This window comes from Dipodomys ordii, unplaced genomic scaffold (assembly GCF_000151885.1).
Source record: "Dipodomys ordii isolate 6190 unplaced genomic scaffold, Dord_2.0 Scaffold47, whole genome shotgun sequence".
NCBI lineage: Eukaryota > Metazoa > Chordata > Mammalia > Rodentia > Heteromyidae > Dipodomys > Dipodomys ordii.
Genome location: NW_012267263.1, coordinates 600,478 through 621,575, shown reverse-complemented (window position 1 = coordinate 621,575; position 21,098 = coordinate 600,478). Strand labels below are relative to the sequence as shown.

General features: G+C 35.8%; 1 protein-coding gene across 1 annotated transcript in view; it reads left to right on the top strand.

Moving 5' to 3' along the window:
- The window catches only part of Zc3h6 (zinc finger CCCH-type containing 6), a gene marked incomplete at its 5' end in the record, with an annotated part of 39,294 nt that extends 22,446 nt beyond the window's left edge, over positions 1 to 16,848 (top strand). The window contains 6 exons of the mRNA XM_013019709.1: positions 813 to 924; positions 4,964 to 5,073; positions 5,479 to 5,732; positions 8,826 to 9,337; positions 10,362 to 10,595; positions 14,256 to 16,848. Coding sequence (XP_012875163.1) covers positions 813 to 924; positions 4,964 to 5,073; positions 5,479 to 5,732; positions 8,826 to 9,337; positions 10,362 to 10,595; positions 14,256 to 15,736 — 2,703 coding nt within the window. The remainder of the gene's footprint in view (positions 1 to 812; positions 925 to 4,963; positions 5,074 to 5,478; positions 5,733 to 8,825; positions 9,338 to 10,361; positions 10,596 to 14,255) is intronic.
- Between the last annotated feature and the right edge of the window lie 4,250 nt (positions 16,849 to 21,098).

The window sequence follows — 21,098 nt, the reverse complement described above, 5'->3', positions numbered from 1 at the left end:
AAGGGACTACACCCTGCAGGTATAGACAAAGTTTATTGAAAATTACATGCTCATATACAGCACACAAGCAGGAGAAGTAAATCTTCAGTCTGGGGGCAGAGTGTTAATCTTAAACAGTTTATGGGCGCACAGACAATTAGAGTTTAAGTCAGTAAGTAGGAAAAGCTAATCCTTGTCAACAAACATGGAGTAGTTCCAGTAATCAAGGTTGTAAAAGTAGATAATGCACAAGTGAGTACACAAAGGGGGTCTTGAGCCATTGTTCTATGAAGTTAACTAGGAAAAGCACGAATGACACTTCCCGCAAACCATCACTAAGTCTGGCACCAGGTACAAAACCGTTGCCCCACATGGAGGAAGGGGAATCCCCCTTTGTTCCCCAGAGGAATGCATGCCAGCATTCACCCTCACAGCACACAGAAGCTCAGATGAGGTTATGTGGGTTGATGCCTCCGACAGTGGTAGTCTAGCTAGACGTGATGAATGCTGATGGGATATGGGGAGGATCCTTTGAAGCTTTACTCATTCTGCAGCCTCACTGCATGTAGCCACATCTGCTTCAGCAGTTCTACAGTTATTTATGTTATTATTGGCAAATTATTTAAAGTCTAAGGGTAAGGACTACAATTCACTGTGAAGCATCATAGAGAGAAAATATAATTCAATTATTTAATTTTTCTCTTCTTTCATTACCTTTCTTTACTTTTTCCTCCTTACTTTCCTTCCATTTCTCTCCTTCTCTCTTTCCCTTCCTTCCATTCTTTTTTCCTCTTCCCTCCCCCCCCCACTTCCCGGCTTCTTTCTTTCTGCAGGGAGATCAGTGTAAATTTGATCATGATGCAGAGTTGGAGAAGAGAAAAGAGATCTGCAGATTTTATTTACAGGGATATTGTACCAAAGGCGAGAACTGTATTTACATGCATAATATCCTTTATTAAAAATGGGTGCTAACTCTACAAGTAAGGAGATTTCTACTTTTGTTACTGAAGTACTATAGTTTGAATGTGTCCCCTTCCAAAGTTCATGTCATGGAAACTTTACCTCCACATTTATAACTTAATAGTCTTTGGAAGATGGCTTTCAGGAGAAAGGTGCACATGAGATCATTAAGGTGGGTCTACTGTGATAGTATCTCTCTTTAAAAAAGGAAGATGTGCGTTAGCATGCTTGCTCTTCATTCTCACGTGATACCCTCCATCTTTTTGTGAAGCAGCAAAGCCATCAGATGATGGGTACATGCTAGCACTTTTGGACTTCCTATCCTCTATAACTCAGAGCTAAAAAAACTGTTCTTTGTAATTTTTTAAAGGTGTGCTTAACCTGCATACTGAGGTTTAAAGCATCATTGAATTTTTAAAATCATAAATATAACCTAGAAATTTTAGCCTGGTTTTAAATTTGAAATAACATAATTTAAACTCAGGCTAGTCAGACTTTTACCTTCAAAAGAGTGAGCAAACTAACTTTCATTCTTTAGTAAACTGAGCTATCTTTTTGGAAAAATCTGTATAACATCAAGGAACTTTTCGTTTAATGTAATCAGCTTAACATATTTTAAGAGACTACTTCCTGAAGGAATAGTTGGAAAAATATTTCTTATGACTTAATTATTTTACTCAGGTTCATAAATAATAAGTTATCATTATTGAAAATTGAAAAGTAAATCTTACCAAATTGCCACTTTTTAGAAGTATATACATTTAAATTGTAGTTTCACTCTATCCAAATAGAGCATAGTGGTTCCTTTTTAAAGAAAAATATGTTATCCATCTTTCCATGCTACTTCCACAAATATCCAACTGTTTGCTTACTAATAGAGCTTTTCCCATGGATTTTAACGTTTAGAGCTTTCCCCATGGATTTTTTAATAGACTGATTGTTTTACTTGTGTCTGCTTTTTTCTAGGGCTTTCCTACATTTCTTTGTCTTTATGTTTGTGTTGTTTTGCTATGTTGCCCACTGATAACTCAGTAGAATATCATATTTTTTTAGATAGATTTTAAAATCTTGTTAAGTTAAAAAATAATGTAAGGCCAGGTGCTGGTGGCTCACAGCTGTAATCCTAGCTACTCAGGAAGCTGAGATCTAGGATCACGGTTCAAAGCCAGCCTGGGCAGGAAAATCCAAGAGACTCTTTTCTCCAATAAAAACCAATCAGAAAAACTGGCAGTGGGGCTGTGGCTCAACTGGTAGAGTGTCTGCCTTGAGCTGAATTGCTCAGGGACAGCATCTAGGTCCAGAATTCAAGCCCCACGACCAGCAAAAAGAAAAGGTAAAAAAAGCAAAGTAAATAAAATGGAAAATGAAAAACTCTTATTATAAAAATCAGTGTTAAAGTGGAAACACACAAATGCCCATCAGTTCCTTTATGACCCAAGATCATGGAAAGCTTTTCTTTCCATGACTCAAAATCCAGAGGCAGTAAGAAAAAACATTGAAAATATGACTGCACAAATAATTAAAAATTTTCATACCAAAAGTATCTTAAGTTAATAAAAGATAAAAACTGGGAAAAAGGGGCTGGGAAGGTGGCTCAGTGGTAAAGTGCTTGTCTTGCATGCCTGAGACCCTGGGTTTGATTCCTCAGCACCACATAAGCAAAAAGAAAAAGGCTGGAAGTGGCGCTGTGGCTCAAATGGTAGAGTGCTAGCCTTGAGCTGAAGAGCTGAGGGACAGCGCTCAGGCCCAGAGTTCAGGCCGAACGACCGGGACCCCCCCCAAAAAAAAAACTGGGAAAAAGATAAATGTGTATTTATTTACATAACCTATGAAGAAGTAACACTGGGGGGAGGGAGGGGAGGTCCCTGGGGCTTGAACTCAGGGCCTAAGTGCTGTCCCTGAGCTTCTTTGCTTAAGACTTGTGCTCTACCACTTCCAGTTCCACTTCTAGCTTTTTGGTGGCTAATTGGAGATAAAAGTCTCATGGACTTTCCTGTCTGGGCTGGCTTGGAACCAGTTCTCAGATCTTAGCCTCCTGAGTAGTTAGGATTAGAGGCATGAACTGCCAGCATCTGGTAAGAAGTAACACTCTTAATGTATGAATCCCCAAAAGTTAAAAGGAAAAATGAAGAAGAGATACAGATAATTCAAAGAGAAATGTAAACGTCCCCAAGTCAAATGGACAAATGTTTAATCTAGTTCAAAATAAGAAGAATATAATTTAAGCAATATTAAGAGAATATTTGAGATGTTAACAAGATGACATGCTAAAATATTCAGTGCCTCTGATAGGGTGCAACAGGAACAATTGCATCAATACTAATAGGAAGTATTAGCCATCAATGGATAATATTAAAATTTATGTCATTTGTTAATGACATAAAATAAAAGATCAAATCAATAAAAGAAACTAGAAATATATTAACTAGATAAATTTTTAGATAATATTTGGATCCTCATTTGAATAAAACAATCATAAAAATACTTTTTTAAGTTATTGCATTAATTTTGTCAGGTTCATAATTAAAAAGACAAAAAAATCCCTTATCTGTTCATAATAGATATGGAAGTATTTAAAGGTGAAATGTATTTGGAATATGTTTTAAAATACTTCATTCAGTGTTAGAGATGAGTCATGACAGGAATGTTGGGGTAATGTAGGTTTCACACAATTGCCAAAAGTGAAAATTATCCAATCTACAATGAGAAATAAATCTACAGTGGTCTGTATAAGGGAGTGCATTTTAGTTCTACTTTGATAAATGTTTAATAACCTTGAAACCTTATAAATGTTAAGTAATTTTATTCTTTAGACAAAGCCTTTTGGACTTTATGACATGAGAGAATGTACATATGTGTAAAAATACAGTTTTTATATAATTTTTCATAAAAAATGAGATCTATAATTGTGAAATTTTTATTTTTCTTAACATTTACATTTTTAAGTCATATGGACTCTTAATGTATGACAGGTAGTAAGCATTTTTCTCTTTTCCAGATAGTAGGTTCATTGTAATCATCCATACTCTTAGTCTATAACTTTAATTATTTGACGTTCACCTTTAGCATGACATATCGTGCCCCTTTATTTTCTTTGTATACATATATTCTTGCTACAAAATTTATTTGGTTTAAGGTTAGTGACAGTGGCTCACACCTATAATCCTAACTACTCAGGAGGCTGAGATTTGAGCATTACAGTTCAAAGACAACCTGGGCAGGAGGTCTGTGAGACTCCTAACTCCAATAAACTTATAAAAAAAACAAAAGTGATGCTGTAGCTCAAGTGATAGAGGCAACCTTAATCAAAAGAAGTTCAGGGACAATGCCCAGCTCCTGAGTTCAAGCTCCAGGACTGGCATACGTACAGATAAATTATTCTTTATATTTTGTTTTTTTAATGTAAAGTAAGATATATATTTGTATTTTGCTTTATTGTATAAGGAAACATGATTTACTCAATTGAAATATTATAATATGTGCTATACAATTATGGCTTCTTTTATACAATTATGACTTCTTCCAATTTTTTTTTGTTTTGTTTTTTTGGGTTCGGTTGTGGGGCCTGAACTCTGGGCCTGGGCGCTGTCCCTCAGCTCTTCAGCTCAAGGCTAGCGCTCTACCACTTGAGCAACAGCGTCACTTCCGGCTTTTTTTTTCTGATTATGTGGCGCTGAGGAAACGAACCCAGGGCCTCAGGCATGCAAGGCAAGTGCTCTACCACTGAGCCACCTTCCCAGCCCGACTTCTTCCAATTTTAAGAGTAAGAGAGCTTAAAAACTTTTGAAAGCTTCTGAATAATTAAAATTTTAGTCTAAAATATAAATAATCTGATGTTATTATAGGTTCCAGTACAGTATGTAACAATACTGTCCTAAAAGGTACACTGTGGAATTGTTGACTATAGAAAAATATTGTAAAGTAGAACTCTAGAATTCAATCATTTGGGTGACACTTATTGTTTTTGGTTTTAAGAAAACTAGATCTTGGTTTACTTGGTCTGTTCCTTAATAATTTTGTTTACATGAGTTTCCCTGCAAGTTCTATCATAGTGGAGCAAAATGTTACCAAGGAGACAACTGTAAATTTTCCCATGATGATCTGACTAAAGAAACAAGGAAGCTTTTGGACAAAGTAAGTAGCATTTTTGTACACTAATTGTTAGGTCTGTCCTCGTATTTATTTGACTATACTTTATAAAGCACATTTTATTCAGTTCTGCTAAAACTGAGGAGTAGTTACTGGTTTTAGTTTATTAATATAGTGTATTGGAAAAGCTTAGAATCATTAGACCCTTAGGAGTTAGGAATATTTTGGTCTTATTCCTACTCTGCCATTAAGAGTATTAACTTACTTTAAACCTTACCATTTGCCTCTTTAAACCTCATTCCCTTTATTTAAAATGAAGAATTAACCATCTCTGACCCACTTCAACTTTAATATTGTACTTTTTTATTAGGAAAACTATTAAAGACTTACTAGTTCTAAATGTGAAAAGAAGGAATTTATTTTGAGTTAGTAATTTCTACCATTTTTTAGGTATTAAATACTGATGAAGAACTTATAAATGAAGATGAAAGAGAATTAGAAGAACTGAGAAAGCGCGGTATAACACCTCTTCCCAAACCACCTCCTGGAGTTGGGCTTTTGCCCACCCCACCTGAGCATTTTCCCTTTTCTGATCCTGAAGATGATTTTCAGACAGATCTCTCTGATGATTTCAGGAAGATTCCATCTCTCTTCGAGATAGTTGTAAAACCTACTGTGGATTTAGCACATAAAATTGGGAAAAAGTAAGTTAAAACCTGCAACAATTGCAGCAAAACATTTCCCTAAAATTTATATTAAGATACCAAGTTGTATTTCAGGTTAATAATTCAATTAAACTTAGAGCTGGGTGTACATGCCTTACACCTAGAATCCTAGCTAGAGGCTTAGATTTGAGGATTCCAGTTCAAAGCCAGCTCGGGCAGAAAAGTCCATGAGACCCTTATCTCCAATTAATCAGAAGTGGAGCTGTGGCTCAAGTGGTAGAGCCTTGAACAAAAAAGCTGGAATAGCATCCAGTCTCTGAGTTCAAGCCCCAGAGTGTACATACACATACATACACACCCCTTAGGTAGAAATAGCAGTTATCTGACACACACTCTGCTTCCTTTTTACTTTTTGGTCTTTACCCTCTGCTGCCTGCCTTCAGTGTTTTTATCTAGAAAATCCTTGCACAGCTCCAGAAAGTTCTCAACATAATAATCTCAAAAGATGCTTTCAGGTGCATGGATTTAGCATTCCTTCCACTGATTATAAACTTGGATGTTCATTCAGACAGTGATGTCTCCCATAGTGGTTAATATGTCTCCAGTATATTTGTTTTTTTTTTTTGAAAAAAAATGTTTCCTAAGGCTCTAAGAGAACGATTATCAGGTAAGCTATATCCAAACTTTATGTCCAGTAATCTCATTCTAGCCTTGCTGCCTATCTCTTAGAAGTCACTATACTTGGGCTTCTGTTGTTGATTATAATTACTTTTTGCCAGTCCTGGGGCTTAAACTCAGGCCTTGGGTGTTGCCCCTGAGTTAGGTGCTCAAGGCTAACACTCTGTGACTTGAGTCACAGCTCCACTTCCAGAACTTTGTGTCTTAATTGGAGAAAAGACTCTCAAGAATTTTGAACTGTGATCCTCAGATTTCAGCTTCCTACTAGTGAGCCACAGGTGTCTGGCTTGATTATTAATTTTTGGTTATTCTTTTTTGTTTGCTTGTTTTTTAATACCAGTCCTGGAGCTTGAACTCAGGGCCTTGGCACTGTCCCGGAGATTTGGGGCTCACACTTAACCACTTGAACCACAGCTCTACTTCTGGCTTTTTGGAGATAAGAGTCTCACAGACTTTCCTTCCTGGCTTTGAGCCATTAAAGGTGTGAGCCACCAGCTTTGTTTAGTCACTAGAACTTGAGAGTCTGATTCAGAATAACCTTGAGTTAGTTCATAGCCAATCTGAACTACATAGTAAACAACAACAAAAAGTTAATGTCATATATCAGATCTAGTCAGTGAAATAAAAAAAGTTATAGGAAGTAGAGCTGTGGCTCAAAGTGGCAGAGTGCTAGCCCTGAGCAAAAAGAGCTTAGGTACCGTGCCCAGGCTCCAAGTTCAACAAAAAAAGTTATTCAAAATGAACTATACCACTTTTACTTTTGAGTGAGGATGGGCAGTAAAAACTAAGAGAATGCAAGAGAAAGGTGACATTGAAAAAGAACTGTACTGTTTACTTGACTTATGTAACTGTAACCCTTCTGTACATCACCTTTATAAGAATAATTAAAAAAAATTTAAGGTATACAGAATAGAAATGGAAAGGTGGGCATAATGGCCTATGATCCCAGTATATGGGAGGCTAAAGGAGGAGGATCATGAATTGAAAGCCAGCCTTGGCTCCAGAAAGTCCTTCTTGCATAAAACTAAAAGAAAAGAAATGGGGAGGCAGACTGATTATTTGGGCACTTTCTCCCATCAAACCCAAAGGAATCAACTAACAAAACTATCAGAAAAAATATATTGTGTCCGGAAAGCAAAGCAACATTCAACAAAAAATATTTTGGTATTACATAATGGCACATTAGATAATATAATTTAAAAGTTGTATGTATAGTATGTTAGAAAATAGATTCTAATTTTGTTGTAAAAAAGTGGCGGGGGGGGTGCAGGTAGGCTGGGAATGTTCTTAGTAGAGTGCGTGTCCAACATGCATAAACATAAAAAGCCAGAAGTGACACTGAGGCTTAAGTGGTAGAGTGCTAGCCTTGTACAAAAAGCAGTCTGGGACAGTGCCCAGGCCCTGAGTTCAAGCCCCAGGATTGGCCAAAAAAAAAAAAAAACCAGTGTTTACGTGCTTTGGAAAAGGTCTGAAAAGCTGGGCGTCAGTGGCTCACGCCTGTAATCCTAGCTACCCAGAAGGCTGAGATCTGAGGATCATGGTTCAAAGCCAGCCCAGGCAGGAAAGTCTGTGAGACTGTCCATCAGAAAACCAAAAATGGCACTGTGATTCAAAGTAGTAGAGCACTAGCCCTGGGCAAAAGAGCTCAGAGACAGCGCCCAGGCCCTGAGTTCAAGACCCATAACCAATAAAACAACAACAACAACAAATCTGGGAAAACAACCAAACAAACTTTCTTTGCATGGTGGGATAGAGATTAACCTTGTCTTTTTAATTTGTATTTTTATTATTTTTAAGTAGTTGTACAAAGGAGCTATCATTCAACAAATCAGTTTACAAATACAATACATCTTGATTGATGTTACTTCTTTCATCATTCTCTTATTTATCTATGTAGTTTTCTGTATTTTCTAAATATTTGTAATGAGTAAGTTTTAGAACTCCTGGTTAATGAGTTTTTACAGCATTGAGAGCTGAGCATACATGGCTCAGTCTGTAATCCTAACAACTCAGGATGTTGTGTGGTGTGAGGACAAAGGCTCAAAGCCAGATCAGGTAGGAAAGTCTATGAGATTCTTACCTGCAAAAAGCTGGATGTAGAACTGTCGCTCAAGTGATAGAGTGCTAGCCTTGGCACAAAAGCTCAGGGACAGCTCCAAGCCCTGAGTTCAAGCATCAGGTCTGGCGTGCGTGCGCGCGCGCACACACACACACACACACACACACACACGCGCGCGCGCGCGCGCGTGCGCGCGCACGCAGCAAGAAAGAAAACTACAGCTAAAATGAAAGTAAGAAGTAAGAGAGTAAGAGGGTATGGAAAAATTAGTTTCTTAAACATATATTCTTGTATTCAGCTATAAAAAATTGTATTTACCCAATAATCTGTGTAGAAGTGCAACATTCTTGGTTTTCTGTTTTCTTTGAACTAATAAATACTCTTTCTATCTACAGGCCACCAGCATTTTATAACAGTGCCTCACCACCAGGACCACAATTTCAAGGAAGCAGTCCACATACCCAGCATATCTATAGTTCTGGGGCAAGTCCAGGTTCTGGGCCCAATATGTCTCAAGAATGCAGTAGTCCTGTGATGCACCCAGGCTCTCCTGGACATCACCCATGTGCAGAAGCTCCTGGGGTACCAATGCCACAGAGCCCACCATTGCCACCTGGTCCTCCTGAAATGTTAAGCCCTCACAGTCAAGCTGGAGGACTTCTTCAAGCAGATACTCCTTTGACACCACAGAGTATGGGTGGAACTTACCACTCCACAGGCTTTCCAGGACATGTAATGAAGGTACCCAGAGAAAATCCCTGCTCTCCAGGTTCTTCATACCAGCAAATCTCTGGTGAAATGCAGCTGAGCACCGATTATGACTCGCTACAGAACTCAGCTGAATTTTATGATAATTACTATTTACAACATGATGTACATAATTTTCAGCCACTCAATAACTCTGGTGGTAAGTTTACCTTGTAAAATAACTCACTTCTAATTTTTTTTCCTTTTTTTCCCCAGTCGTGAGGCTTGAACTCAAGGCCTGGGCACTGTCCCTGAGCTGCTTTTTGCTCAAGGCTAGCTCTTTGCTACTTGAGCCACAGCGCCACTTGTGGCTTTTTCTGTTTATGTGATACTGAGCAATCAAACCCAAGCCTTTATGCATGCTAGGCCAAGTACTCTACCATGAAGCCATATTTCTAGCCCTCTCTTCTAATTTTAAACTACTTTAGCACTGCTTTTCATTAAAGGCATGATGAGAATGTCTTTTTTTTTCCTGTGTCAGTCCTAGTGCTTGAACTCAGAACTTGGGCTTAGCCCCAAGAGCTTTTTTTGCCCAAGACTAGCCCTGTACCACTTGAGCCACAGCTCCACTTCTCAGTTTTTGGTGGTTAATTGGAGATGAGGGTCTCATGAATTTTCCTCCCTGGGTTGGCTTCAAATTGCAGTCCTCAGATCTCATCCTCCTGAGTACTTAGGATTGCAGGTGTGAGCCACTGGTGCCTGGAGGAATGAATGTCAAATAAAGCTAAATTAGACCAATTAGACCTTGTAACATACAGAATAATAATAAAACATGACTGTTATGAGTAATATCATTTGACCATTAGAATCAATTTTTCTACAATTAATGTTTACTATGAAGTCTTCAATATGCTTATGAATAAAACATTTCTACCTTTGTGACATATAACTCTAATGGTAGAACATAGAAGACAAATAAGCATAATAAAAGGTATATACAAATAAAGAAATATACTAAAAAAGCTAAATATAAGTTAGGAAATTGAAACCTTGAAGTACAATTTTGTCATAAGAATAGAAAGACTTTAGATAATGTTTGAAATAATTGAAATTTAGATCATTATAAATATTTAAAATTACATAACAATTTGAGAAATCAGTGTTAATTATTAAAGTTTTAGTTTCTTACATCTTTGGTGGAGTTTGTGTTCACTCAGTATTTGTCTCTTCTATTATGTGTATAGATGGGATGTGGCATGAGGAATTTGCCCAAGAGCAGCTACCCATTGATCAGGATTCACCTACCCTTGAAAATGAGCCTGACACTAGCAGCAATATGACAGCCCATGGCCCTCTGCCTGTTCCAGGGCTCCTCCCTGCAGTGCAGAGAGCTCTCTTTGCTCGACTTACTCAAAGGTATCAAGAAGATGAAGAACAAGCTAGCACCCAATCTCAAAGAACACCAAGCAAAGAAGAAGGTGAGTCAGTGTTTAATAGCATCCTTCCTATTTCAGTAAGTTAAAATGTAAAAATGAGTTCCTCTATTCTATTTCCAATCAACCTTATAGTCTCCTTTCAGGATTGCTTATGGTTTCAGTAATAAGTAATTGCAAAATGTTCTTTTCACTCAGTGATTAGAGATGAAGCTGGGACTTAAGACCCACATGAACAGTTATAAGCAATTAAAGCCTTTTCTTCTTTTCTTTTTAGGGTACTGAGGTTTGTACTCAGGGTCTCATGTTTGCTAGACAGGTTCTCTACCACTTGAACCCTGTTCCTAACCCTTTTACTTCTAGTGATTTTAGAGTCTCTTGCTTATGCCAGGGACTGTGATCCTATTTGTAAATGGGATGACAGGTGCCCAGTTTTTTGTTTTGTTTTTTAGTTGGATAAAGGGAAATCTCTCAGACTTTCTGCCCTGACTTAGATTGATCATCCTGATCTCCATTTCCCAAGAGTAGCATTATAGGCATGAGCCATTGTGCCTGGCTGAGCTTTTTCTATTTTTAGGAAGAAATAAAACAAAAAGGATACTTCCAGTTAGGGATTTTGAGTTATGTCCTACTCTAGAATGATTTAGTTACTAGAGAAAATTTACTGCACATAGTGTATATATTTCTGCTATATTATTTAAGAAATACTATTCTTTTAGGGAGGCAGTCCTAAGGTTTTTTATTCAGAGCCTTTTGCTTACGAGTTAGATGCTCTCTCCACTTGAGCCATGATGCTTCAGCCCTTTTGTGCTTCAGTTATTTTTTTGGATAAGGTCTTATGAGTTGTCATGAGTTGGTCTTGATTCTCCTATATATGCCTCTCAGTAGCTGTGATTACAGGTGCACACCAGATTTCCTGGCTTATTGGTTGAAATGAAGTCATACTTTTTGCCTAACCTGGCTTTAAATAACAATCCTAATCTCCACTTTCTAAGTAGCCAGGATTTACCAGCATGTATACCACATTCAGCCTAAGAAATATAGTTGTTAATATGAAAAGATTATATAGAAGAATTTAAGTTTACCTTAATTTTTTTTTTCTGTCATGGGACTTGAACTCTAGGCCTGAGTGCTGTCCCTGAGCTTTTATGGTCAAGGTTAGTGCTCTATCACTTCAAGGCACAGCACCACTTCTACTTATCTGGTGGTTAATTAGAGATAAGAATTTTAAGGACTTTCTTGCTTGGGCTGGTTTTGAAAGGGGATCCTCAGACCTCAGTCTCCTAAGTAGCTAGGATCACAAGCATGAGCCACCAGAGTACATGGCTCCTTAATTTTTTTTGTTTTTCCCAGTCATGGGGCTTGAACTTTGGGTCTAGGTGTTGTTCCTGAGCTCTTCAGCTCATGGTTAGCACTCTACCACTTGAACTGCTATGCGACTTCTGGCTTTTTCTGTTTATATGGTACTGAAGAATTAAACCCAGGGCTTCATGCATGCTAGACAAGGACTCTACCACTGAGCCACATTCCCAGCCTCCTTAAAATTTATGTTGATACAAAGGAGGAGGATGCAATGCTTGGTAAGAAATGTACGCATTATCCTGCCCATGCAATTGTAACTCCTCTGTACAGTATGTTCACAAATAAAATAAAATTAAATTAAAAAAAATTTATGTTGATAAGTATACAGCTATTAGATAGCTAAGGATGAGAAAAGTTTAAAACATGCACTTCTTTGTGTGAATTACAAAATTAGTATGTTTTGTTAACATGAATAATCGTGTAAAACTATGTAACACTAGATAGCTACAACCTATTATAGGAACATTATATTTTATGTTTTCAAAGAACATATCAACTTTTCTTTTATCTAACATCGCAGAAAAATTAGGGATTCCTAATAAATGAATTTTCTGTACACTTTAAATATACTTCTTTAAGTGCTAAAAGGTAATTTAACATAATCATTATTAAATGATGATAGTTCTATAAAATCTTACAGACTTTTATGTTTTCATAAACACAATTTAAACTTTTAGATGATAGGAAATTATGTGCTATAATATATAATCGGTGATATTCTTTCTAGGATATTTTCCGTTTATACAAAAATCTTGAATACTTAGGTTTCTTTGTGTTTGTGTTCATTTTTTTCCCTGTCTTTTTTTTTGGTTCTGGGGCTCAAACCCAGGATATTGTACTTGCTAGGCAAGTGCTTTGCCACTGAACTATATCCCAGCCCAGTGTTCATTTTTATAAATCTTAATGATCTTTTGATAAAAATCTGGTAGCTATAATCTTTACATAATATCTGTTTTCTAATTGGGCTATCTTCTACTTTAAAAAATTTTTATTTATATTTACTCCAAAAAGATACAAGACTAGTTATAAAATATATTGATATGAAAATGAAATAAGAATAGCAATGAGAAATCATGCGATGAGTTAAATTTCTGTATAGAAACAGTTAAAATAATTTACAGGTAAAAGTGAATTACAAATTGAGCTCTAGACTTCATTATGTCTAAGAAAAAGAGATCTAATGCCTAGAAATAGTTTTTTTGGCACTGATATCTGTGTAAAAACATTTTGCTTTTATAATACAGATACTGTTTTAAACCACATCCTATCTATCTAAATACTACTGCTTGTTTTGTAAGCACTGTTCTGTAAAACAATGAATGCTGTGATAATATAGTTTCATACATTGGTACACAGTAAGATTAGGTAAAAACAAAAATATTTAGGATATTCTACTACTATGTTATAGGATGGATATATATGTATATATTATATGTGTTATGTATATATATATATATATATATATATATATATGCTGTGTTCTGAATGAATATGAAGAGCATGTACTTGGAGGACAGCTCAGAACCATCTTATAGGGTGCTTTAAAGAAAAAGAAGGAGACTCACCCTCCTGAAGCACCAGTTTAGCCAGTTTTCCTAAAATTATATATAACATGGGTTGGAGGCTTGGCTTAAGTGGTGGAGATTCTATCTCCCCACCAAACATGAAACTCAAGAGTTCAAAATCCAAGTACCACAAAAAATGGGCATAACACACTTCAGTAAAATAATGTTTATAAGTAATGCTCAAAATGTTCCCATGGAGTTGAAGAATATAAATTTTATTATGTTTTATTGTTTTTAACTTAATGTTTGAGTAGCTAATTTACTTAGTTCAAACATCTAAAAATCTAATGAAGTATAAATAAAATCTCCACCCTATTCCTCATTTTTATTGCTCCTTGAACAGTCTTTTATTAGTGATTTTTTTTCTTTTCAATCTCTTGCTGTCCTGATAAATTCAGAACAATGCAGGTCAAAGATTGCTTTAATCGAAGAGATCCAAAAGAGTTTTAGAATGCCTTTCCAAAAGTATTTTCCCTTCTTCTCGACACTCATCTATCCCACACATACCTCTGGAGTTCCCTTTGTCCAAATGCAACAAAAGGTCCTGATTTTTCTTTTAACTGGAATGCTGCCTTTATATTCCAATAATTTACCTCTTCCTTTATAGAGTGTAATAACTAAATAATTACCTCACTATATTTCTTCCTGTTCAGTTGAACCTTGATAATAGATTTTCTTGAAGTTATACTACAGTTATCTCAGAAATAATATGTTATGTTAATTAAGGCCAAATATGAATGGTTCATTCTTTATCATAAGGGTTTTTTTCTACATTTAGATGATACAGTTAACTGGTATTCCAGTAGTGAAGAGGAAGAAGGAAGCAGTGTCAAATCAATACTGAAAACATTACAGAAACAAGCAGGAGTGTTAAGGAATCAGCAGCAACCTTCTACCGAACATACTACTCCTACTGATCCAAGACTTGCTAAAGAGAAAAGGAAAGGAAATCAGGTGGTTGACCCTAGACTTAGGACTATCCCAAGGCAAGACATTAGAAAACCTTCTGAATCTGTCCCAGTGGATCTTAGACTTTCGTGGGATCCCAGAAAATTAAGAGGAAGTGGAAGTGGCCCTGTTGGCTCTGTAGTTAGGGGAACAAAGTTTAATATACACCATTCAAGTGCTAGTGCTAATATCAAACATAAAAGAGGAGATGATGATGAAGAAGAAACAGAAAGAGAACTGAGAGAAAAAGCTTTCTTAATACCTTTGGATTCTTCGCCTGGTGTAGTACTCCAGGATCCAAGGTCACAATTGAGACAATTCAGTCACATTAAAATGGACATTATCCTAACCAAACCCAACTTTGCAAAACATATTGTGTGGGCGCCAGAAGATTTACTTCCAGTACCTTTACCTAAACCTGATCCCGTATCTTCAATCAATTTACCTCTGCCCCCTCTTATAGCTGACCAGAGGCTCAATAGGTTATGGAATACAAAAGATGATCTTCATCAAAACACAGTACCCACTGATCCAAAACTAACAGCCAAAGCCAAAATTAATCCAGCAAACAGAGATGGTTACCTCGAACAATTTGGAGACTTACATAGTTCAGGAAGTAAATTAGGAGATCCTAGGCTACAAAAGAATTTTGATCCTAGGCTTCACAGACTGTCCAGTACAGAGTCTTATCAAGTGGCTATGAAGGAATCACATACATCAAAGAGTACACCTCATTTAGCCAGATCAAATGCTGGTTCATCACAGTCCTTGGGGGCAATCACTACCAGTGCTAGTCCTGAGGCGCTGCCTCCATATGCCCCTAAACTTTCATCTTCAGCTGGCCTTTCTCTGGGAACTCCAAGTTCAGTTCTCAGTGGTATTAGTTTATATGACCCTAGAGAGCAAGGTTTGTCATCTCCATCAGAACTAGCAACAGTTTCTTTAAGAGAAAATTTAGAGAACCAGAAAAGCAGTAGTTTAAAAAATAGTGACAAAAATGAACCTTCTTCTGGAGAAGCAGTCCTACCACAGAAAAACACTCCAGATGTGGAAGGCACTGTTGATGAGGCAGCTGACACACCAGTAGATAGTGTCAAGAGTCCTAGCAAGGGTCAGGTCTCAGCAGTGCACAGTCTTCCTATTCAGACTTTAGCAGGCTTAATCAGACCCCCATATGGTGATCCAAGGCAGGCAAAGCAGCCTGGACAGGTGAGCCCAATACCAGATAATGATCCCAGTAAAGAAACAGATGATAAATCTCTAAAAGAGGTTTTTAAAACTTTTGACCCAACTGCTTCACCATTTTGTTAGCTCTCATGTAATTAAGCGGTTCTTTTCACTGTTGTGATTTTTTGCAGTCCTCTGCTGTTTTGTAACTGGTTTACCTCTATAGTTTATTTATTTTTAAATTATAAACACTTTTCAGCTGCTAGTATCAGAACCACATGAAATTATATCCTCTAAAGCCTGTGGTATTTTATATAATATTTTTATAACTTTAAGAGACTGTAGTAATTGACATAGAATTGCATATCATGTTAGTAAAGTACTTTTATTGTAAATAAACCACCAGAACTCAACACTCTGCCTGAACTTATGCCATGAACTTATGTCGTTCATAATCAATGTTTAGATAAATGATTACCACTTTTATATGGTTGTTTAGTTTTAAGCAATATGATATATATTACTTTTGAGAATCAGTATTTTGACTAGGATCTTCTCTATTTGTCAGCATAGAACTGATTAGTATGTAATTGCCAGCTGCTAACTAAAATGTATAATGAAGTAAAAAAAATTTAAATCTTAATTAGCATAGCAGTTCATGATTAAGGGCATCACTTTTATTAGTATTGGCAATATTATTGTGTAAATGAAGCATTTGAATGTCATATCTTTTTAAAGTATTGTATACTGTATCATAGATGTTGGAGATATATAAACAGAATGTTTTGCTAAAGTGAAATATTCCCAAGTTCTCTAACATAACTTTTTAAATTTAATTTTTCCTATCAAATAACAATGAATTACGGCTGTATTACATTGTGATGTTCATGTATTTCAATGTTTTGTCTTTCGTAGCATAATTTATATTATTTTTCAAATAATGTAGCTACAACAATTGTGTTCATCATGATATTGGCAATTTTTAAGAAAAATTTCAAAAGAACCAGTGAGTCTGTAGTGATTATTACATTGATAGTGTATTTTAAATGGTCTATATTCTTTTCTTAAACAGCAAGAAAACACCAAGATGACAGGTATAGTCAACTGTATGTGGCTACCAATAAAGAATCTCTTTCAGATTTCACTGACTGGTGTTCTATAAGAGAGAGGATTACTTTGTGTCTTAATATTTAATGTTCTCATAACTTAGAATTCTGAATTTGAAATTGAATTTTATTAAAAATAACTTGTATTCATTCTTATGTATTTACTTCAGTATATAAAATAATGGTATATTTTATGCATATATAATTTATAACAAAATATTACACGTATGATACACATATCTTGAGCTGCCAGCTATATGAAAATATTTGCTGGTAGCAGCTCTAATAAGTAACCTGCAAAGGAGAATTTCATTATAAAACATAAAGTAGGTAATAAAAGTAGACCTTGGATAAAAACATCTATGCTTGAGAAGTGATTTTAAAAATACACAGTAAAATATTTTTGCATCTATTTGTTGCCTAAAATAATTCTGTAAAACATTTTCAGGTAAAGAGACACTGTTTAAAGCTATCATAGAAAGCATTTTTTTTTTTTTGGGTCCAGTCGTGGGGCCTGAACTCTGGGCCTAGGCGCTGTCCCTCAGCTCTTCAGCTCAAGGCTAGCGCTCTACCACTTGAGCCACAGCGCCACTTCCGGCTTTTTTCATTTGCTTATGTGGTCCTGAGGAATCAAACCCAGGGCCTCAGGCATGCAAGGCAAGCGCTCTACCACTGAGCCACCTTCCCAGCCCCATAGAAAGCATTTTTTAATCTAGTATCCAAATTAACTTTATTCTTAATAAAAGTCAATAAAATAGATAAAATGGTAGAAGAAATATATTACAAAGTAGTATAATTTTCCTTTATCAGGATGAAAATCAGTAAAATTGATGAATTTAATAACTTGAAATTTCAGCAGATCTTAAATTCCATTCATGTTTTTTTTTTTGGTTGGTTGTGGAGGCTGAACTCTGGGCCTAGGTGCTGTCCCTCAGGTCTTCAGCTCAAAGCTAGAACCCTACCACTTGAGCCACAGTGTCATTTCTGGCTTTTTTCTGTTATGTGGTGCTGAAGAATTGAACCCAGGGCCTCATGCACACAAGGCAAGCACTCTACCACTGAGCCACCTTCCCAGCCCCATTCATGTATTTTTATCAATGTATTTTATCATATATTTTAAGCAGTGTTACTTATATTTTAAATATCATACTAAAAAAGATATTTTGGTTTATTAAAAATCAAACTCTTTAACAAAAGGTGTGTGTGTGTGTCTGTGTGTGTGTGTCTGTCTGTGTGTCTGTGTAGGTCTGGGGTTTGAAGTCAGGGCTTGGATGCTATCCCTAAGCTTTTTTTGCTCATGGCTAGCACTCTGCCACTAGAACTACAGCTCTACTTCTGGATATTTGGTAATTAATTGGAGGTAAGAATCTCACAAACTTTCCTACCCAGGCTGGCTTTAACCTGTAACCTTCAGCTCTTAACCTCCTAAGTAGGTAGGGCACCTGGCTCAAAGGTTCATTTTGTTTTTTAACTGCTAAAAGAGACGTTAAAAATGTTGTTTACAAAGCAGTGTTTAAAATTATTGATACAAATTATGCAGTATTCAGTATTGTGAAAGCTATTTTATAAGAAAATTTAGTGTTTTCAAAGTTAACAAAATATTTTATGTGTTTAATGACTAATTTACCATATGGTTTTAAAATTAAGACAATATCTTGGTATATCTGTCAGAAACTATTGATATAGATTACTGTAATATTCTTCTTTTTCACTATTTTCTCATAAAAAATTAACAAATGTCTGTTCCTCCATTGAAAAAGTTCTTTAAGATGGATTGGTGTTTTTAGAATCCATGGAGTTTGTATGTTCACACTGAAAAGTAAATTATATCCTTATTTTTAGAAGCTATACATTTAGAAATAATAGAAGTTACTTGTGTCTTAAAAGAATATGAATAGTCCCATCAATTGAAATGTCAGTTAACCAACAATTGTACACTGTTTAAACAATTGGATCTGTTTCTATAAGGACTCTTCCTTTTCCTGGCCTAAAGCTCCAAATCTCAGAATTGGGATATAGTTAAAGAAGCCTTAATTGTAAAATGCTGTCTGCTTAAGTTTTTTTTTTTTTTTGGTCGGCCGTGGGGCTTGAACTCTGGGCCTGGGCGCTGTCCCTCAACTCTTCAGCTCAAGGCAAGCGCTCTACCACTTGAGCTACAGCGTCACTTCCGGTTTTCTGGTGGTTTATTTGAGATAGGAGTCTCACGGTCGCTCCTGCCCGGGCTGGCTTTGAACCGCGATCCTCAGATCTCAGCCTCCTGAGTAGCTAGGATTACAGGCGTGAGCCACCAGCGCCCGGCTTAAGTTTGTTTTTTTTAACTTGCCATGGAACTAAATTGTATTATTCCTTGCTAATCCTACTTATTTTAAGAGCAAGGGAATAGTTGATTAGTAGAGATACTTTGTGTACATTGAATTAATTGCTGGAGAGAAATTCAAGAGCTAGAAATTTAAAGACTTGTTCTGAGTTGATTTTATTCAGTGTATAGATTTCAATGTTTAGTTTCTTACTTGTGAAATGGAAATAATTTGATTATAATTTTCCTATAAGGAAGGAAATTGTAAAGGCTTGTAAATATAAAATTGTTTTGCAGGTTTCACAAAATAATCTTTATTAAGTTATACAAACTCCAAAGTAACTGATATGGTTTGTGTAACTTATCGTTTTTATGAACTTTTGATGTTGTGTACTACAGTCTGACAATAGAATTGCCTAAGAAGTAGTTTCAGAGAATAGTAACACATCAAATTAACATTGTCTTTGAATATTGGCATATCAAAAAGACAGAAAAGTGTATAGACTTGTATCTTTCCAAGATCTAACTTTTCTACCTCTTTTTTTATACAGGTTGTATATTGTTTAAGGGTTAAATTCTCTAACAGTCCATGTTGCATGATGTGTTTGTTTAAATTATAGCATGTATGAGCAGAACAGCTAACTCACTAAATATAAGAGCCTTTGATTCTTAGAAACATATATATATATATTCCTACCCATATATATATATATATATATATATATATATATATATATTCCTGCAGGCATGCAGGAAATACCAAGGTATTTGCTGGTGATGGCTTGCTTGGTTAAAGGAATCATTTTCCTTTGGCTACAGGCAACTAGAAATTTAGAAGTTCCAGCAACCTAGATATAAGGTCTTAGAATAGCTGCCAGAATCTTTACATTTGCATAGTATAGAATGTGATGGTAGAATTGTTTTCCATGTGCTCATCATCTGTCCTGTATCTTGGAGGATTAGTCTATTGTCAAGCAGTCCAGTTATGGAGCCCTGGTAAGCCTTTATAAAACTTGGTCTTTCTGTAAATATCTAAAATGAAGAGTAATTATGTGTTCAAATATTATTTGGTATAGTACTTGACAATATGATCAGAACTAAGTCTGGTGGAATACATATGCACTATTAAAACCACATTAAAGAGTTTAAGAAATCAAATCTCAGGCCATACAAATTCTAAGTTTTTTAAGTTGTTTCACCTATTAGGATTTAGCATTTATGTGGTTTAACGTTATTTTTCATTGTGCAGTTTAATGTTATTTTTCAAAACCAGTGTCAGTGACCACCAATTGCATATTGGTAGGAGTTTGTATTTGAATATGTTATTATCTATCAGTGGTATCTGAAAACTAACTTGCATTTCTATGAAGGATACAGAGACTTAGAAAGGACCTTTGGTTAATATCAACATAGTATTTAGAATTTCTAATTTTTAAATAAAAATGCATATTTAAAACCATATTTTATGCTCTTTGAGGCAAGACCTCTCTGTGTCTCCTTATTTCTATGTTTCTCCTTAGCAGTAAGTCTGGTTCTGGGCACACAGTAATTGCTTTGTTAACTGCTTGTTGATTGCTTCCTGACTTAATGCGAACCTAAATTTTGTAGGGGCTGTGAGAACAGGTAAGGCAAAAACATTTTATGACTATTTTAGAAAGATTATAACTTACCAATTGTCACTCTTTCCACAGACAAAGGAAACCCATTCCCTTTTGTTGTCCCAGTTCTCCCCTCTAAGAAGTTAAAGGCAGAGTTATGGCAACTTCACATTGAATTTATTTGTATGATAATTCATAGCTTTAAGAGGCCTCCTGACTTACAGGATAACTTTTTACTCCACAATGTAAGTTTTCATAGATCACTAAATAATTTATTAGAGCCATGAAGGATTTTCTTATAACCAGAAAAGGAAATATATAATTGGAGTTTCACATTTTTACTTTAAGATATGTCTCCAAATTGCCCATGCCCATTTCCTTCAAAATATCAATCAAAATTATGAAGATAAGCCTAACCTAGTGAATTATCAGCAGCATTTAAAATTCCTTTCATACTTACCTCATGAATAGTAGTTACCCTTAGTTACCCTTTTAAGTTATTATTG